Raw genomic sequence first — 17,046 nt, forward strand, 5'->3', positions numbered from 1 at the left:
CGTGCATGCGTGTGTGCGTGTGTGTGTGTGTGTGTGTGTGTGTGTGTGTGGCTCAGAAACCTTTACTGTACCTTTTCTACTTGTATGTTGTTTGATCAGCTGATTCCTCATTTATTAGAGGGAAAGAACTAAAGCTGCAGCTTAAGTGTAAATACTATGGATATGTTAGTAGTTATTCTTGGGGGGGGGGGGCAATTTTCACCAATCTGAAGTGATACGTTATTGTAAAATACAAATACTAGCAGGGCTCAGAGAAAAAAGTGAAATCTTTTGATTTGTTAAATTTGATTTAAGTTGAAAATCTAAAGATTAATTTGAAAATGATCAAAAATTGCCAAAAGTGCCATGAAATAAACGTATAAGCCTGGATATCCTCCATTTGTGATATTGTTGATGTGTCGCTTACCTTGTAATGTTGCCTGACTCATCTGCTGTTGTGCACAATATTTCAGATTGTTTGCTTCAATTGCCTTTTGTGAGGAGATTTCCCTCATCAGTACCATTTTTCCTCATTTCTTAATTCTGAGTGTTGACATAAATTAATACACCTTTTGTCAATCAAAAAGATCAATCAAAATAAATCAGATTTATTTTACAGCAGCTTTCATATAAGATCAACTATTTTGTATAAAAAGTACTAGATATAAAACCAGAAAAAATCACGTAAGTGAAAAAGAATTTGTGGGATTTTTGTGTGTCGCAATTTTACAGTTCAAATAATATATTGATATGCAAATTTGTTGACTCTTGAATAAAATGTGAGATATGTACTCACTGAAAAAGCTAGACAATGCTGAAGCACAATGTGATGTAACACTTCTGCTTTGAGCACCTGTATAACATGAGAATCACATCTCTCCCTCTGGCATGCACTGACAACAATCCTAAGAAGTGGCCAACAATTCTTGAACAATGTTCAAATCGAACACAACTGCTAGAGAAATAAGAAAACGTACCAATGTTTTTACTGGGCACTAACAAGTCTTTGTGCATGATGCAGCAGAGAATATACACACCGAAGAACAAGACATGGAAAACGTCTGAAAGAAAACGTTTAAATGATCTGCATCTCCAGGTCACAAGTCAAAAACGTTCTTCCCGTCGTTTGCCTTCCAATTTGTTTTCCTTTTAAATGTCATGCACATGTAGCAGGTTTGAAATAAAATACGTCCGCAGATCTGCAATTTTTGCAGTCTCAGTTGTTTTTTTCCGACCTGTTTCATATCCTTCTCTGTCACTTCTCAGTGTTTGACCTACTCCATTTTCATCCTCCAGTTCTCAAATAAGCTCTCAAATGTACCTCCAGTCTACTTTTGTATTTGTGTGAATGGGGTTGTTTGATTAGAAGAGGACCATTCATTCAGCTCTACTGTGATTGACTTTGTGCTATGCATTACCTACAGATTATGTTTGAGATGTGTACTTCCTGTCAACATCATGTAGAGAGGTTTCCTCCTATAACATTCTATCCAGAAACATTGTTTATGACCGGTCTGCAGCAGCACTTACTGATGCATTTGGAGCTCAAACTTGAAACACACCGCTAATCATGTATCTTATCTCAGCTCTCTTCTGTGGTTCAGCACTTACTGCACAGTTGAGTAGCTGTCCTTAATAGATGTAATAATTATTTTTCTTTCTTTTTCTTTTTACTGAAAGTTCAACCTGCTAACCACAACACAGGAAGGCAGATTAGATAGGCAGGAAGGAGCTGCACCATGAAACGGTTTCTCCAGCAACGGTGATGACTTCAGCTGCTGTGCATTTGTGACTCATTTCATTTGCTCGCTGGTCCTTGACTAGGTTTTATTCTTTTCGAGAGCCCTCAAATTCAAACTTTGATGCCACCTGCTTCTGTGGGAATTATGGCTTTACTTCATAAAGCATCTGTGTGGGCAGTGTTTTACATCCCTTGATGCCTACAGACTTCAACTATTCCAAGGTGAGATATCTAAACATTTTGTGTATTTAACTTTATATTTTTGCCCTTCATAGCTACAGAGTTTTTTTTAAACTGACTCCAGCCATAAATGTTAACTTTCCGTCAAGACACTGAGTATCCAAGTCAAAAAAATGGAATACAATAAGATCTTCAACTCACTTTACCATACTATGCCATACTGGCACCTCATAGTCAACGTGTCAATAATTTACAAATTGATCAGTCTGGCTTTTTTTTTTTTGCACCGTGTACTTGCATCATGCAAACGATACGGCTTCTAATGTTTTTACTTGTTACTGTTGATAATTATTTGTAAATTTGCAGAGTTGTGTTAGCTACCGGCCGCTTGCCACTTTACAGCCGCATTGATCTCCTTAACATATTTCTACAATAACAGAAGTATATTATTAAGTGGTTTTGTCTATTTAGACTACTTAATAGCGGATGCTGGAACACTATGTTGAGTACATCTGTTTGTTTTTTTTAAATCGGTTTCCTTTTGTGAGAGTTCATGATCAGCAACAAACCACACAGGAAGGCATTCACCATTTCCCGTTTTGTCTCAGTCAAACCTTAAAACCTGTTTGCAGGTCTGCAAAAAGTGTTTGCAGAACTTTCACTTCAGTTTGTGAAGAAATCATAGTAGTTATAAACCTTATTTTGTAACACGTTTAATACACTGTAGGCCTAAAAAAATGCAATACTACCTAGGCTTTGCAAAAGACAAACTATAAAGAAAAAGTAGGATTTGCTTGTTTTTCTGTTAAAATCTAAAGAAAAGTGCACAATCTGTTTCAGATGTTGTATTAACCAAGGCACTCCATCAATAATCATAGTTACCATCACACTTACTTGACCTGATTAGACCTCTTCGTGCGTGCGTACAGACAGACAGATTGAAAAGGCTGTTGCTTCAGGCATACTATATAATGAATGAACTAAGAATAAGTATTGAATGACTTAATACAAAATATATAAATTCACATTTGGAGTATTAATTAGACTAAGAAGTGTTTGGAAGATAATGAGGCCTCTCATTTCTTCATCTTCCTTCATCACAGCACACCATGCCCATGCCCCCATTTATGGTAGTTGCACATAAGTAATGCTGTTTTTTATTGTGTGGACACAAACAGGAACGTCTGAGGGCCGAAATTATCCAAATTTCAGATGGAGAGGAAGGCCCATTACGATTCTATCCTGGACCGAAGCAAACGCATCATGTGGCAGGACGACTGCTATGTGGATCTACAGTCTACATCCAGTTCTGTCTCTTCGCAAGCTGGAACAGAAGGTAAGAGTTTTCTTAACAGGTTCATCATAGCCGCTCTCTTCAACACAAAGTTTCAGGAACGCTTTACTTCTTGGAACAACTTTTAAGGAACTTAAAGTTTCCTTCAGCCCTTTGTTATCTGCATTTTCAATGTTTTGTAAAGACCCATGAAGATTAGGCAAATTATTGACAATGACGTGAAAAAGCAACATGATAAGATTAGGGCTGCTCGTGGTCACTATGAGAAACCGCTGGACCAAAAATTAAGACTTGACTTGTGACATACAGTACATCCCGGTACTAAACACTGGAACATACGTGCATACTCTCAAGCATATGCATACATATGCATGCCTGTGCATAATGTAAGAATGTGTAAGTTGGTATGTGAATGTGAGCATGTATGCATGTGCATGCTTGTGTATGCTTGTATGCATGCATAGATATGTACTGTTTGTGTGTAAGAAGTTGGCGCGGATGGCAGGATCAAACAAACACCTGACTTTCACCCAGGAGACCTGTGTTTGTGTCCCATGTTTACAAGTCAACTTTGGTGACTTGTTTAAATTGACTATCTTAAATTTGTAAATAAATTTACACAACAAATCTACTTATTTTAACTGAAATAAATGGGTGCAAGTTTCAGGCTGTATTTCCCAGAAAGAACAATTGGCATTTGTACACATGACATCCTCCTCTATTGCTCTTCCTCAGGTTTTTAAAGTGACTTTTGACTTCAATTGATCACCAAAGTTATAGATGATTATTTCTCTGGGGATCACAAATTAAATCCTGTTGAAAATTACATTGTAATCCATCCTTAAGTTGTTGAAATAATTCTGCCTGAACCAAAATGGTTTACCAACCAATGAACCAACCGACAGCCAGACATCATTGCCACCAGCAGAGCAATGCTAGCAGGGGTAAAAAAAGAAAGAGGGATTTGTTTGGGTGTGTTGTGGAATGATCCACATAAAGACCGGTTTTACGGAACAAGAATGGCGCTGACCTTACATATGAAATTCATAGGAAAGATTAGGAAAGGAAAAGAGAAACGATTATTTGGAATTACAGGTATTGTGCAACTAAAAGAAGAACAAGGATAGAACACGTTAAAGACAAAACATGTGAATGGAAAAATCCCCTTTTAAGGAACGGTCTTAGTTAATTATCACTTGATAATCTCACCAATCATGTTTTAAAATTTTGTGTCTGCGCTCTGTTTTGGTTTAGACCTTGGCTGGATCCAAAAGCATCAAGACCAGCTGCAGCGCTTCATTACTTCCTCCTTCCTGGAGGGTATGTTAACCCACCTGAGAAAGGTAGATGTGCTGAGTTCAGCTGATGAGATCAAGGTCAAAGAAGCGGGCCGGCTGCGTGACCAGGTTAATATGCTCACAAGTATTGTCACTGACAAGGACACTCAAGGTTCTGATGCTCTCCGGGGCTTCATAGAGAGCTCAGATTCTCAGGTGGCCCAGCTCATCATCAATCACGGTAAGGAGCTTGAAATGGGATTTGCTCTCTGTGTTGGTCATTCTTTTAAAGTGTGAAGATCATCCGGTAATAGCCGGGATGGTGGTTTGATTTCTGAATCTCCTTAACAGCGTGTCATTGACCAAGACATTGAGCCCCAAACTGCTCCTGATAAGATGTTCAGTGCATGAATGTGTGTGTGTAAATGTCAGCCAATGGAAAGCACTTTGCACCACTCTTGGGATTCAAAATGCTAGATACATTGAATCCTTTTGCTTTTCTGCAGATTCCATGGGGAAGGAGCACAAAGAGGTGCTGTTACGGCAATATGAGCAGTACAGAGACAGAGATTCAGTCAGCTGCACCAAACTAAACATCTTCTCAAGAACCTTACTACTGGTTGATGGACTTTCCGACATCCAGCAAAAGGAACATGACTTAATGCAGGTGGGGGCAACTCGAGGAAGGAAAAGAAATCATCTCAGACAGCTGGGGCTGACCAAACTCTTGGAGCCCCTGACCCGGGTCAGTTTACCTCCCCGGGTCTCCCTAACACTCGGGGTGGCTGGTATCGGCAAGACAACCTGGGTCCGACACTTCATCAGACAGTGGAGCCAAGGGGCCATCTGTACAGATGTGAGCTTCGTCCTGCCTTTCACTTTTTGCGAGCTGAACTCACTGGAGAAAGTCTCTGCTGAGAGGCTGGTGAAAATGGCTTTTCCTCATTTAACAGACCCCAGTCTGGTCCTGAGCAGCTCCTGCCGCACACTGCTCATACTTGATGGTTTGGACGAATTCCGCTGCACTTTAAATTTCTCTGATGCAGCTCCTTGCAGCAACCCAAAGAAAGAAGTGGCAATTGATGACCTAGTTACTAACATCATCCGGGGGAATCTGCTACCTAACGTGGCCGTGTGGGTGACCTCCAGGCCAGGAGTGGCCTCATTCATCCCTGGAGGATTGGTAGACAGGGTGACTGAGATCCCAGGATTCAGCCCGAAGGACATCCAGCTCTTCCTTAACCACCACTTCTCTGAGAGGGGTTTTGCCAGTAAAATATGGGCGCACTTGGAGTCCCATAAGATCTTAATGGTGATGTGCTACATACCATGCATTTGCTGGATAGTAGCTGATACTCTGATCTATATCATGCAGAGTGAAACTCAAGAGAGCCTTCCAAAGACTTGTACCGAGCTATACGCTCACTTTTGTTCCATGAAGGCAGAAGTAGGTGAACCAAGAGGCAGGGAGCCTGTGAAAATGGAACAGCTTCATGGGAGCAATCGTAAACTGCTGGGGAACCTTGGACGACTGGCGTTTTATGGGCTCCTCAAACGCAAGTACACCTTCAGCGAGCAAGACCTCAGGGCCTATGGGATAGATCTACTGTTAACTCAGTGCAGTCTTGGTGCTGGAGTTCTTGTTCGGGAGGAGTCTGCCATATACACAACATACCGGTTCACTCATTTGTCTTTGCTAGAGTTTCTTGCAGCTACTTTTTACCATATCTCCTCCAAGCGGGCCATCTTTGACTTATTCTCAGAGAGCACCATGTCTTGGCCCAAGATCGGTTTCCAAAACCACTTTAGAAGCGCCTTTCAACACTCACAACAAGCTGAAGACGGTCACTTGGATGTGTTTGTACGCTTCCTGACAGGCCTGCTGTGCCCAATGGCACAGAAACCTCTGGCTGGGCTTCTGGCCCTCGGAAAAGATGATGGCAATCAGAAGGCTTGGGCAGCAGGGTTTTTACAAGGCCTCTTGGTCAGCGGAGGTGCAGTGGTGTCCCTGCGTGCCGTTAACCTGGCTTATTGTTTACATGAGCTGCAACACACAGAGCTATTGCGGAGTGTTGAGGAAGATTTACAGCTTGGTAGCCTAGCAGGGAAATTAACACGAGCTCACTGTGTTGTGCTGGGCTACCTCCTTCATGTGTCTCCAGAGTGCAGTGAACAGACCAACCTAACAGGCTCCCTGAACTACACAACAGTGAAATGTCTGCTCCCACAGCTGCTGTACTGCAGCTGTCTCAGGTTAGCTCACCAAAGCATCATCTCCCAATAAACTAACACAGAAAGATTCAAGGGTGAAATTTTACTTATAACTTTTCTACTCCACAGGTTAGAGAATAATCAATTCAAAGATGATGTCATGGAGTTGCTGGGAAGCCTTCTGAGCGCCAAAGACTGCCATATCCAGAAGATAAGGTGGGATTGCACTTACTTTTCAGCAAGCATAATATGAAGAACATTTTAAAGTGATCTTATAGTTCTGAACCGCTGTCGCTTGAACTTGCTTGATTGCTCAATTAAATGGTGACACTTTTATCCACCCACTCAGTTTGGCAGAGAATGCCATCAGCAACAAAGGATCCAAAGCCCTGAGTCGAGCCCTCTTGGTGAACCGGACGCTAACATCTCTCAAGTGAGATTTATTTGTTGCTTTTGAGTGGCCATAACATTTTGAAGAGGAAACTGTGTTCTCCTGCATATTGAGCATTCTTTAGATAACAAATATGTTTCATGTACTGCAGCTTAAAAAATAAAAGTCACAATTGTGCGATTATCTCAATCGCAATTCTTTGCAAGTCTTTGTTCTCATATTTCACAGGCATATGCATTACTACTTGATATTTCTATTATGCTTCAGTTTATCATCTATCTAACCAATATTATTATTATTATTATTATTTTTATTATTAATTAGTCTCCGGAACAACAACATTGGCTCTAAAGGTGCAAAGTTCCTGGCAGAGGCTCTGAAAATGAACCAAGTCCTGGTATCAATCAAGTGAGTACATAATTGCTTTACATTTTATTTCATGCCCAAAATTGTCATACAAAGTGAACGTGGAACACTTTGAGTGTAATTGCTCAATTTCCACCACTCTTCAGCTTCCAGAACAACTCAATTGAGGAGGAAGGTGCTCAGGCCCTCGCAGAAGTACTGCACTGCAACCGCAAACTGGTGTCTCTGAAGTCAGTGCCCTTCACTTCTTTTCTACACCTGTCTCATATAGTACATATGTCCTGTGCACTTTTCTCTGTGTGTGTGTGTGCGTGTGTGTGCGTGCGTGCGTGTGTGTGCGCTCACGGAGTACATATTTATTTTATGTATTGATTCAGCATAAGGAAGAATAAGATTGGAGCGGGAGGAGCCAAAAGGATTGCAGAGGCGCTGAAGACAAACCAGACTCTCACAAAGCTGATGTAATCTTACCTTGATATATTAATCCACCAATACCCATCTTGTAAATATGATACAGCATTGTGTTTTTTTTAAATATTTCTTCCAGTGGATCAAAGACTGAGTTACTAAGTGTTCTTTACACTTTTATTGTAGATTTATGTTCCTGTGTATTTGACTAATTTGCTGCTTAATAGGTTTTCATGTTAAGCAATAGCATAAATATTACCCTGGTATTACAGAGCCTGTAATTGGGTCACATACTAATCGTCATGATTCATGATTTGACCTGTTTTTAATATGTCCAGTCTAATTTAGTTTTTGCCTACAGTCTTTGTAGCAACCAGCTGGGGGACAAAGGGGCGATCGCTCTGGCAGAGGCTTTGACAGTCAACCACACGCTCCTCTCTCTTCAGTCAGTATCTTCAAAAGTCTACTGCTAATGCTATTTGACATTGTGGGTTGTTACACCTTGGTTCACTTAGTTTGCAACAATGTTTGTCTTGCGAGTAATTTACTACAATTGTGTTTAACCTTTCTTTTGGCAGACTTCAGAGTAACTCAATCAGCAACAGGGGGATGACAGCCTTAACCAAAGCACTCAGGCTCAACCATGGCCTTGTCTCCTTGAAGTAAGTATTACACTTTGGCTTAGGCAGCTCTGATCCTTTTTATAGAAAAAAAAACTGTCTCATGTTTCTTGATGTCTGATGTCTGGGTCCACCTTATTAGACCTTATTAGACTGATCTATGTTCACCACGGCTGTAGTACTTGAAGGACTTGAGACGCTTTTCTGTTGTCTAGGACTCTGCCATGGGACTCCATTGGAGTCCAGCACTATTTGCTTGTGTGCGAACCTTGTGCGCGCTTGTTCACAAAACAGGTATTAGTTAAATTCAAAATCAATCTTAAAAAGGCATCGAGCTTGGTCGCCTGGTAAACAACTGGCGGCATCATATAACTCAATTATCAGGGATCAATCAGTTTCATTTTGGCCACAGACACAATGTCAGTGAGCACTTTGTACTATGAACTCTTCAGGACAAGTAATAAGGTCAAGAATGGGAACTTTTGTGTCCGGGGTTGGCTTAGTTGGTAGAGTAGACGCACACATGTAGAGTTTTACTCCTCGACGCAGTGGCCGCGGGTTTGACACCGACCTGCGGCCCTTTGCTGCATGTCATTCCCATTCTCTCTCCCCTTTCATGTCTTTATCTGCCCTATGGAATTAAAGACTTAAAATGCCCCAAAAAATGATCTTTAAAAAAAAAAGAACATTTTCACTTTAATAATATGGCCTAATTTGATCCTACAGTGTGTTTCTCTGCAGTTGCTTTTTGATTATTACAAATAATAAAGCAAAATGATCACCCTAAAATAGAAGATACTGTTACAACTATTACAACACATACATTATAAACAAGTAAGCGAGTGGTCTTGAAGATAATTTTTTTTTCTGTCTCAGTATTGACTGTCTCTCATTTGGACTCGGTCTTGACTTGGACTCAAACTTCTTGACTAGTCCTGGTCTTGGAAATTGTCTTGGACTTGACAAAGACTGGACTTGACTACAGCCCTGATGTTCACAGCCCGCTCCTTTTAAGTGGTAGTTTGACTACTACTACTTGACAATTTGGGAACTACGTTATTCGCTTTGAGGATCATCATATCTGTCCTGTAAATAGAGGCTTGAAGTCACATCCTGGCTAGCCTTTGTTCCACCAGCTTCTCCATCTTTTGTTGAGCTTATGACCTTTAACATGCCGTGGTTTGAGGCTTATTAGAAATGGTGTGCATTGAAGACAGAAAGAAAATAATTAGATAAAAAATATTTAAAAAAAATTAAATTACCATCCTTATGTTATCAGATGAAAAAGCTGCACGTTAGCTTGCTGTTTCCAGTTTTTATGCAATGCTAAGCTAAGCAGCTTCTGGGTGTATCTTCATATTAACTGCAGCGATGTTAGAGTGGTATCAATCTTTTCATCTAGCTCTCAAATAAAAGTAAATACACATATGAGATTCTTGGGGAAACTGTCATTTCTTATGCCTTTTTTCCCTCTTATCTATCTTTCCATCTGTAAGTTTAAGGGAGAACTCCATAGGGGTGGAGGGAGCTAAGAACATGGCTCATGCCCTCCATGAGAACAACTCTCTGCAGGACCTTGAGTGAGTCATTAATTCCCACTGCCCCATACAGTGGTATGTCACTTAGGCCTATTGTATGATGTCAAACTGCAAATCCCATGAGAAGTGTACAAACACAGTGGTTAGTTGAAAAAATATGGCATTATATACAACTGAACATCAAGGCATTAATTGACAACAGTTTTTTCTTTAAAATTCAATGTTTGCTTTTACACAATAAATTCTGTGGATTTTTCAAACTTTAAAGCCACATTTTGTATCTGCTTTAAAGCAGACCTGTTGCGGAAGAACTGACAGACTTTGAATTAGAAAACATTTTTACCCATCGCTGCCACACAACACAACTGTTTAAACTGTAACTACTCTGTATACATTTGTGTTTCTTTGTGTGTGTTCATGTCTAGCCTCACAGCCAACCTGTTGCACGATGAAGGGGTTCAAGCTATAGCAGGCGCAATCAAGTTTAATCGCGGCCTCACCTCTCTGCAGTAAGTGAGGCTTTTAAATACAAATAGACGTGCACCTGAGCCTGTGAGTAGTTTAGGCATTTACTCACTTTGAAGATTTCCTGAGCTACACAATAATGGTTAAAAAATAGAATTGAATAAATAAGCCACAACTGTAGCATTCATTCAAGATTCCGAAAATGCTTTAATGCAAGTAATGCACTCGTGACGTATGATGAGAACTTTTTCAGAAATATCTGAAAGAAATCAGAATATAACACATTAGGGGCTTGCTATTTATTGTATGTAAGAACTGTTTAGGTTTTTTAGAATTTCCCTTTGTCTTGTTAAAAATTGTATTATTCATATTTTACTGTCATATGTGACATAAAATAAATAACACACTGTGTGCAGTATTTGGCTCAAAGATGGCCCTGATGTGCCTTCCTTTCTCTTTTTACAGTCTCCAGTGGAATTTCATCAAGTCCTCTGCCACCAAAGCTCTGGCCCATGCACTCCTCTCCAATGCCACAATGCAGCTCTTGGAGTAAGGCCAAATTGCCATTAGAGATTTCATTGACTGATCGTGGTCTTATCAGACGCTAAAGATTTTCATTCACAGGGTTCTATTGTTATTCACAGTTGTCACTCTGTCTGTGTTTCTGTGTTTGTCTTTTGCCGTCTTTGCAGTCTACAGGAGAATGCTATTGGGAATGAAGGCGTCATTTTTCTTGCCGAAGCCCTGAAAACCAACGTGTCTCTGCGTACATTATGGTTGGCATTACAATTGTGTACAATGATTGATCATAATTTTGGTCTTGAAGTTTAAATGAATGACAGAAGTCTGTTTTAAACACATACACATAATACACTCACATAGAAGTTGGGATTGACCAAAATCTTTCTACGTGTGGAACAATAAGTTGTTTTCCTTTAATTTTCCCCCATGTCTTTATAATTTTTTTCCTGCTGTCTCTTTAGCCTCCAGGGAGTGTCATCAAGCACCAGTGGTGCCATTGCAATGGCAGAGGCTCTAATGACCAACCAAACCCTGCAAACATTAGAGTGAGTCCAAGCTCTCTTTTCTTTTAATCTTTTCCTTTGTTACATTCTCAACCACATTGTGTAAATCAAGCAAGCAATTTAAAGCCAGCGCAGCTCAATCTTGCTCCTCAGTATTTCGGAATTTCCACTTGGTCAGTTATTGTATCTCAGGTACTGTATAATATGAATGGGATCATCAAGCAACTGCTTTTGAAGCTCCTTTCTTCTTGCTTCCTTCTATTTCTTTGTCACATTCGCACAACAAATATCCACCACATTTTTTGGGTGAACAAATGCGAGGCACAAAAAAAGTCACTCAGTTGCTCTACAAGACTTCTGCCCTGGCATTGATCTGGTTTGATCCAATTAATTCTCAGTCAGTGTTTGATTGTGTCATGGCAATTTTTGTTATCCCTCTCTGACAATGAGAAACAAAACAAAACTATCTGACAGTATTGTCACACTTAATGCTCCGAGCATGGTACACAAGACAAAGGTTAGTAATGATAAAAGTAATATGCACATGCGATGGAAGGGTGCTCTCTTTCTTTATACCTTGGCTTGATCCTCCCCTCTGGTCAGGGTGTCTTCTTTCAGTCTGAGGATTGCATGCCTTTGTTCTCAAGACAAAGGGTCTAACCAGCGAGAGAGAGAGAATCGTCGGCTGACACTGGTGGGAAAAGCCTAAGCATATACAATCAAGAGTCACTCAGTCAAAGGTTACATTGATAAATGATTCAGCATGATCAAATGCAACAGAACATAAACAAATTACACACGTTGGGTCAGATGTGATTTCTTTACAGCATGATCAAAGACAATTCCCCTCACAGATTGTCTGTCAATCAATGAACCAGAACAAATTTGCTGTGATTTTCTCCCTCAATATAAATATATCACAACTAGGATTAGACAATATGATGATAGATAATTAGAGTCAATGTAAATTTGTCAGTTGGCAGAGATTTGTATACACCATGGCTACCATCCATTTATCATCTCCGGGTGTATTAGACCACTGTGGGCTTATATGTTTTTTGAGTCAGTGTGACAAAGCTCATTGTCTCAACAGGTATTTCATATTCTAGAAGATGAACCAAAATAGACATGTGTGTGTGGTTATTATATCCATAAACACTTAGATTTTCTAGAAATTGAAATTGTAATGTATCTCAGTCTGTATAATTACATAAAAAAATTTGGGGGAAAAAACTAAACAACCCAACGTAGAACAGGCTTAAAATATGGACATGAAAAAGCACCATGTTTCAGTTTTTTAAAGGCAACACAAAATAACATCTATGAAGACACATTGGGAACTGGATCCTGGTTGAACAAAACCTGAGCCAGAAAACAGGGTTGAAATATAACTCTTTGTGAACTTCTTCAATTATTTCCATTATACAACTTCACGTTGAGAAGCTTTCAATTTCCCATTCTTGGTGAAGAACCTATTTTAAGATTGCACACAGTGTCGAAACAACGCTAAAAAGGAGTGACACGAAGCGAGATAAAGATGTGTTTAAATAAAAATCCTCCTCAGTATTCACTTGTGTCCCTGACACCTTTTGTCTCTTTCATGTTGATGCTGCTAACACACTGTCATAAATGTTCAATTGTTGTGTTCTGCACTTTATTATATCCCATTTTTCCACTGTTACAGTCTACGTGGGAACACCGTGGGGATGGAAGGAGCAAAGGCTCTGGCTAACGCACTCAAAAGCAACAGAAGCCTCAAGTCGTTGAAGTAAGTCCTGACTGGAGTGATGGGATAACCAGAAATAATGTTTCGCATATGATGACCCCAGGGCAATTTCTTTAGATGAAATGCAGCTTTATTTAGTATTAAACTAGGAAGATAACTGTGGGTACACACATGAGTGTGTACCCAAAGTGTCTCTGCAGTCATCAGAATAACTCCTCCTTTGTACTTTTCTTCTCGTCCTCACACATGTCAATCTAGCTATTTCAGTGGGATTAGGGTAACCTTTTAACTACTCCTTATTTGTAAGACAATTCAAATAGATTTTCAAATTCTGATCTATTTTTGCAAACTAGTGTCACCTTCAAACTGACCTTTCTGTGAAAGATTTTTAGAATAGATGCATAACTACTTACACTTTTCTGTTCCCTGTATCTGTCTTTTATTGTCTGTAAAGCGACCTTGAGTATTCAGAAAGGCGCTGTTAAATAAAATGTATTATTATTATTTGAAAACCTGTATGCTTAAATATTCCAACCAATCGCATGTGAACCAATATTTCAGTATTTGCCTAGTTTAGAAAGCATAAAGAACTGTCATTGCCTTGGTCTTACAGTCGACAATATTTAACCGTCTTTACGTAGTTTATACAATGAAGACACAGTTTACACAGAGAAATGCAGAGCAGGATTGTCACACTCGTAAATTAAAAACCTCAGTTTTCTAAAATTCAATTATCACAGTGAATGAAAGTCTCCCAAATCAAATATCTTGTCTGTTGATTAAGATTCAGCTTCTTAAATAAAGTACATCCGGCCAAAGGACTTTATCAGTGATCATAAGGCAGTGCCTACTACAAGGCTGACAGCAGTGAGCTAACTTTGTGTTTCACTAATCTACCTAACCAACGATCTAGCTTCAGTATTCATGTTTGTTAACTAACAGTAACTGTTGGTCCAGTTTGCTCCAATGTGCTAGACTTCCTGTTTGTTCCTTTCAAATCCAGCACTTTGGATTTGAAAAATAAAAACTTTATGCTTAAATCACTGGACATTTGATTAAAGAAAAAGCATTACTTTTCTTTGTGCATCATCAGTCTGCAGGAGAACTCTCTGGGGATGGATGGAGCCATATTTATTGCAACGGCCTTGAAGGGAAACCACCAATTGACGTACATCAAGTAAGTTTTTTTCTTCTACACCTGTCTCATGTAATACTTGTATACTGTACACTCTTCTGTGTGTGTGTGTGTGTGTGTGTGTGTGTGTGTGTGTGTGTCATTTTGCTCATATTAAAAAGTGACATTTGTTTGTAGTTTGCAGGGAAATGGCATTGGAGAATCCGGAGCTAAGGTCATATCTGATGCTATAAGAGCTGACGCTCCGGGCTGTGTGGTGGACATCTGAACAAAGAAAGAGCAGCTTCTACTGAGGAAAGTTGCACATGTAACATAGAGATAACATTAGGCTGTATCTGTATCTGGAAAAGGTGTATGCAATTTAGATAAAGCTGTATAGTATGTTGGTGCTGAATAGCACTCTGTAGCTGTTCACTGTAATATATCTGTAAGATATATATTCACTTATTTATTATGACATTATTATTATTGAGGTAGCAGTTGCCTGAAGAGATAAAAAAAGGTTGAAGATATTTAGAGTGACACCATATTTCTATGTAAAATACACTCAGTATCTATAATTACAGAGTAGAGCCTCATCCCTCTTATTTGCTAGTTAAGATGTTCATTTGCTCTGTTTGCACAAAGGAATCTGGTGTGTAGCAATAAAAGGGACATTCACACAGCAGTTACTCCACTTGTGGTTTTTACAAGGACAAAGATTTGTCAACAAATTCTACAGCTCTGTCATTCTACTGCTGACATCATAATACTCATGAACCTGTTATTATTTAAAGTGCCCATATTATGCTTTTTGGCTTTTTCCCTTTTCTTTATAGTGATATGTATATTTTTTGTGCATGTTATAGGTTTACAAAGTGAAAAAGTCCACCCCAAAGGCACTTAACATCTCCAACAGAAAACACTGTTCCTGAACTGCTCCAAACTGCTCCATCTGTCTTTACTTTTGTGACAAACGTGTGTCACTTTGTGACAGACATTATAATGCTCGCCTAGCTGCTGGCGTGGCACGCCCTCATACTCTTCTTCTGACGGGCTAGTAGTCCTTACCTATCTACTGCACATGTGCAATTCCTAACAAAGATAGAATAGAAGTGCAATGCCTCACTCTGTAGCGAAAACAGAGAGCTAAACTCACAGGGTGAAAGGAGGAGCTGCTACAATGTGCAATACGACAAAAATATGGCTTTTTTTTTCACTGAAACCATGTAAACCTATTCTGATATAACCTTTAAATATTATTATGAACCTGGGAATTAACATAATATGAACACTTTAATGAGGACTGCAATGGCTTCATAACTTCAGCTTCGAGATAGGAAAAATGAAAAAACATGGCTTTTTTCTTTATCTAACAACAAGTTTTAGTCAAATCAGATTTAAATTAATCAAATATTTATATATCTATTTTCAATCTATTTTTCAGTTGCACATGCATTTTTATATTACTGCTCCATTTTTTCATTTCATTTTTATTTCCTCCCGTCATACTATAATCGACTAATTGTTTCAGCAATGGATTAAACCTGAACTATGAACACTAAAATCAAATGCAGAAAATCTTAATCCCAAAATAAAATTCAGCTATACCCCCTGCTGATTACTTATATTGTCCACTGATTATAGTTTTCATAAGCAGTTTGACAACTTTACAACACACACACACACACACAGTTCAGGTACAAGATGCTCACGTTAATGTGATTAAATTAAGATAGTCTAGTTAGGAGTTTGTAATTGTGTTAACAAGATCACACTATGTGCAACGTTTTAACCGCCTTGACACTAGTAGACTCAGGGGCTCCACATATGTTTGAAAAAGCATAGCTAAATCGATAAAACACGATAAAGTGCCCTGGTACCCTTTCTCTCAGACAGACGGAGTGTGCCACTGCCTCTTAACAAAGCCTATACATTTGTTATTAAATGGTTTGTATGGTGATTGCAAAGAAGACTTTCTTTCAATTACACCTTGATGAACAAGGTGTGTGTGTTTTTTTTAAGATCAATTATATACAATGAGTTCTATAATGAGTTGCAGGCACAGAAGTTTTTAAATTCCCTTGATTTAAAAGCCTGTGACTACAACAAAAAACAACAACAAAATGCACAAAAAAGCAGTGATTTATTTTGGCAAAGGGACATTTCCTATCCTCATTCATAAACTATATGTGTTGCTGCCTTCTTTGGTGGAACCGAACCTTTTTTAACAGCATTTTAACAGGAGCCAAACACTAATCGACACGAGAACAGAGTTCGATACATCTCTGGTTGTGCATTTAGAAGCACTTTCTCCCGCCTTTGCTTTGATGCAGAGAAGAAAAATGACATGTGTACCATTTCTCCGTGAGGCTGGAGAAAATGGTTGTGTCCGTTTTATTTTGCTCAGTTCATGCTCATTCAAGAAATGTGAAAAGCAAAAACTTGCAACCTGATATAAAATCACATAACTTCTAGTTTTAAAGTAGGCTATGGAGGACTGTAACACGCTACAATAGGCTGAGTGTAACAAGGAGCTAGAGTTTGGTACCGAACCCTTTACTTTTACCGGTACAGACCGAATCACGTTGGTACTATCGAGTATTGGTTTTTTATAAGTGCACGTCAGGCTACGGCGTAGGGCCCGGCGTAGGTTTGTCTCTTCACGTACAGTACGTGTGTGGCAACAGCGTAGATATGCAGAAGCTTTA

At 39.3% G+C, this 17,046-nt stretch overlaps 1 protein-coding gene across 2 annotated transcripts; it reads left to right on the forward strand.

The window, feature by feature from the left end:
• Nucleotides 1–1,711: 1,711 nt before the first annotated feature.
• nlrc3 (NLR family, CARD domain containing 3) lies at nt 1,712–14,850 on the forward strand. 2 transcript variants are annotated; one of them, XM_034860446.1, is made up of 19 exons: nt 1,712–1,942; nt 3,069–3,236; nt 4,449–4,712; nt 4,978–6,724; nt 6,812–6,898; nt 7,032–7,115; nt 7,398–7,481; nt 7,586–7,669; nt 7,817–7,900; nt 8,209–8,292; nt 8,426–8,509; nt 9,964–10,047; nt 10,431–10,514; nt 10,936–11,019; nt 11,163–11,246; nt 11,454–11,537; nt 13,180–13,263; nt 14,315–14,398; nt 14,534–14,850. In XM_034860446.1, the coding sequence occupies exons 2-19, from the start codon at nt 3,113–3,115 to the stop codon at nt 14,622–14,624; spliced, it is 3,405 nt and encodes a 1,134-aa protein (XP_034716337.1). In that variant the 5' UTR covers nt 1,712–1,942; nt 3,069–3,112; the 3' UTR covers nt 14,625–14,850. The 2 variants fall into 2 exon arrangements, with proteins under 2 accessions (XP_034716337.1, XP_034716338.1); XM_034860447.1 differs by lacking the exon at nt 10,431–10,514.
• Nucleotides 14,851–17,046: the final 2,196 nt, after the last annotated feature.

Source organism: Etheostoma cragini, chromosome 21 (genome assembly GCF_013103735.1).
Source record: "Etheostoma cragini isolate CJK2018 chromosome 21, CSU_Ecrag_1.0, whole genome shotgun sequence".
In the NCBI taxonomy this organism is placed as follows: domain Eukaryota; kingdom Metazoa; phylum Chordata; class Actinopteri; order Perciformes; family Percidae; genus Etheostoma; species Etheostoma cragini.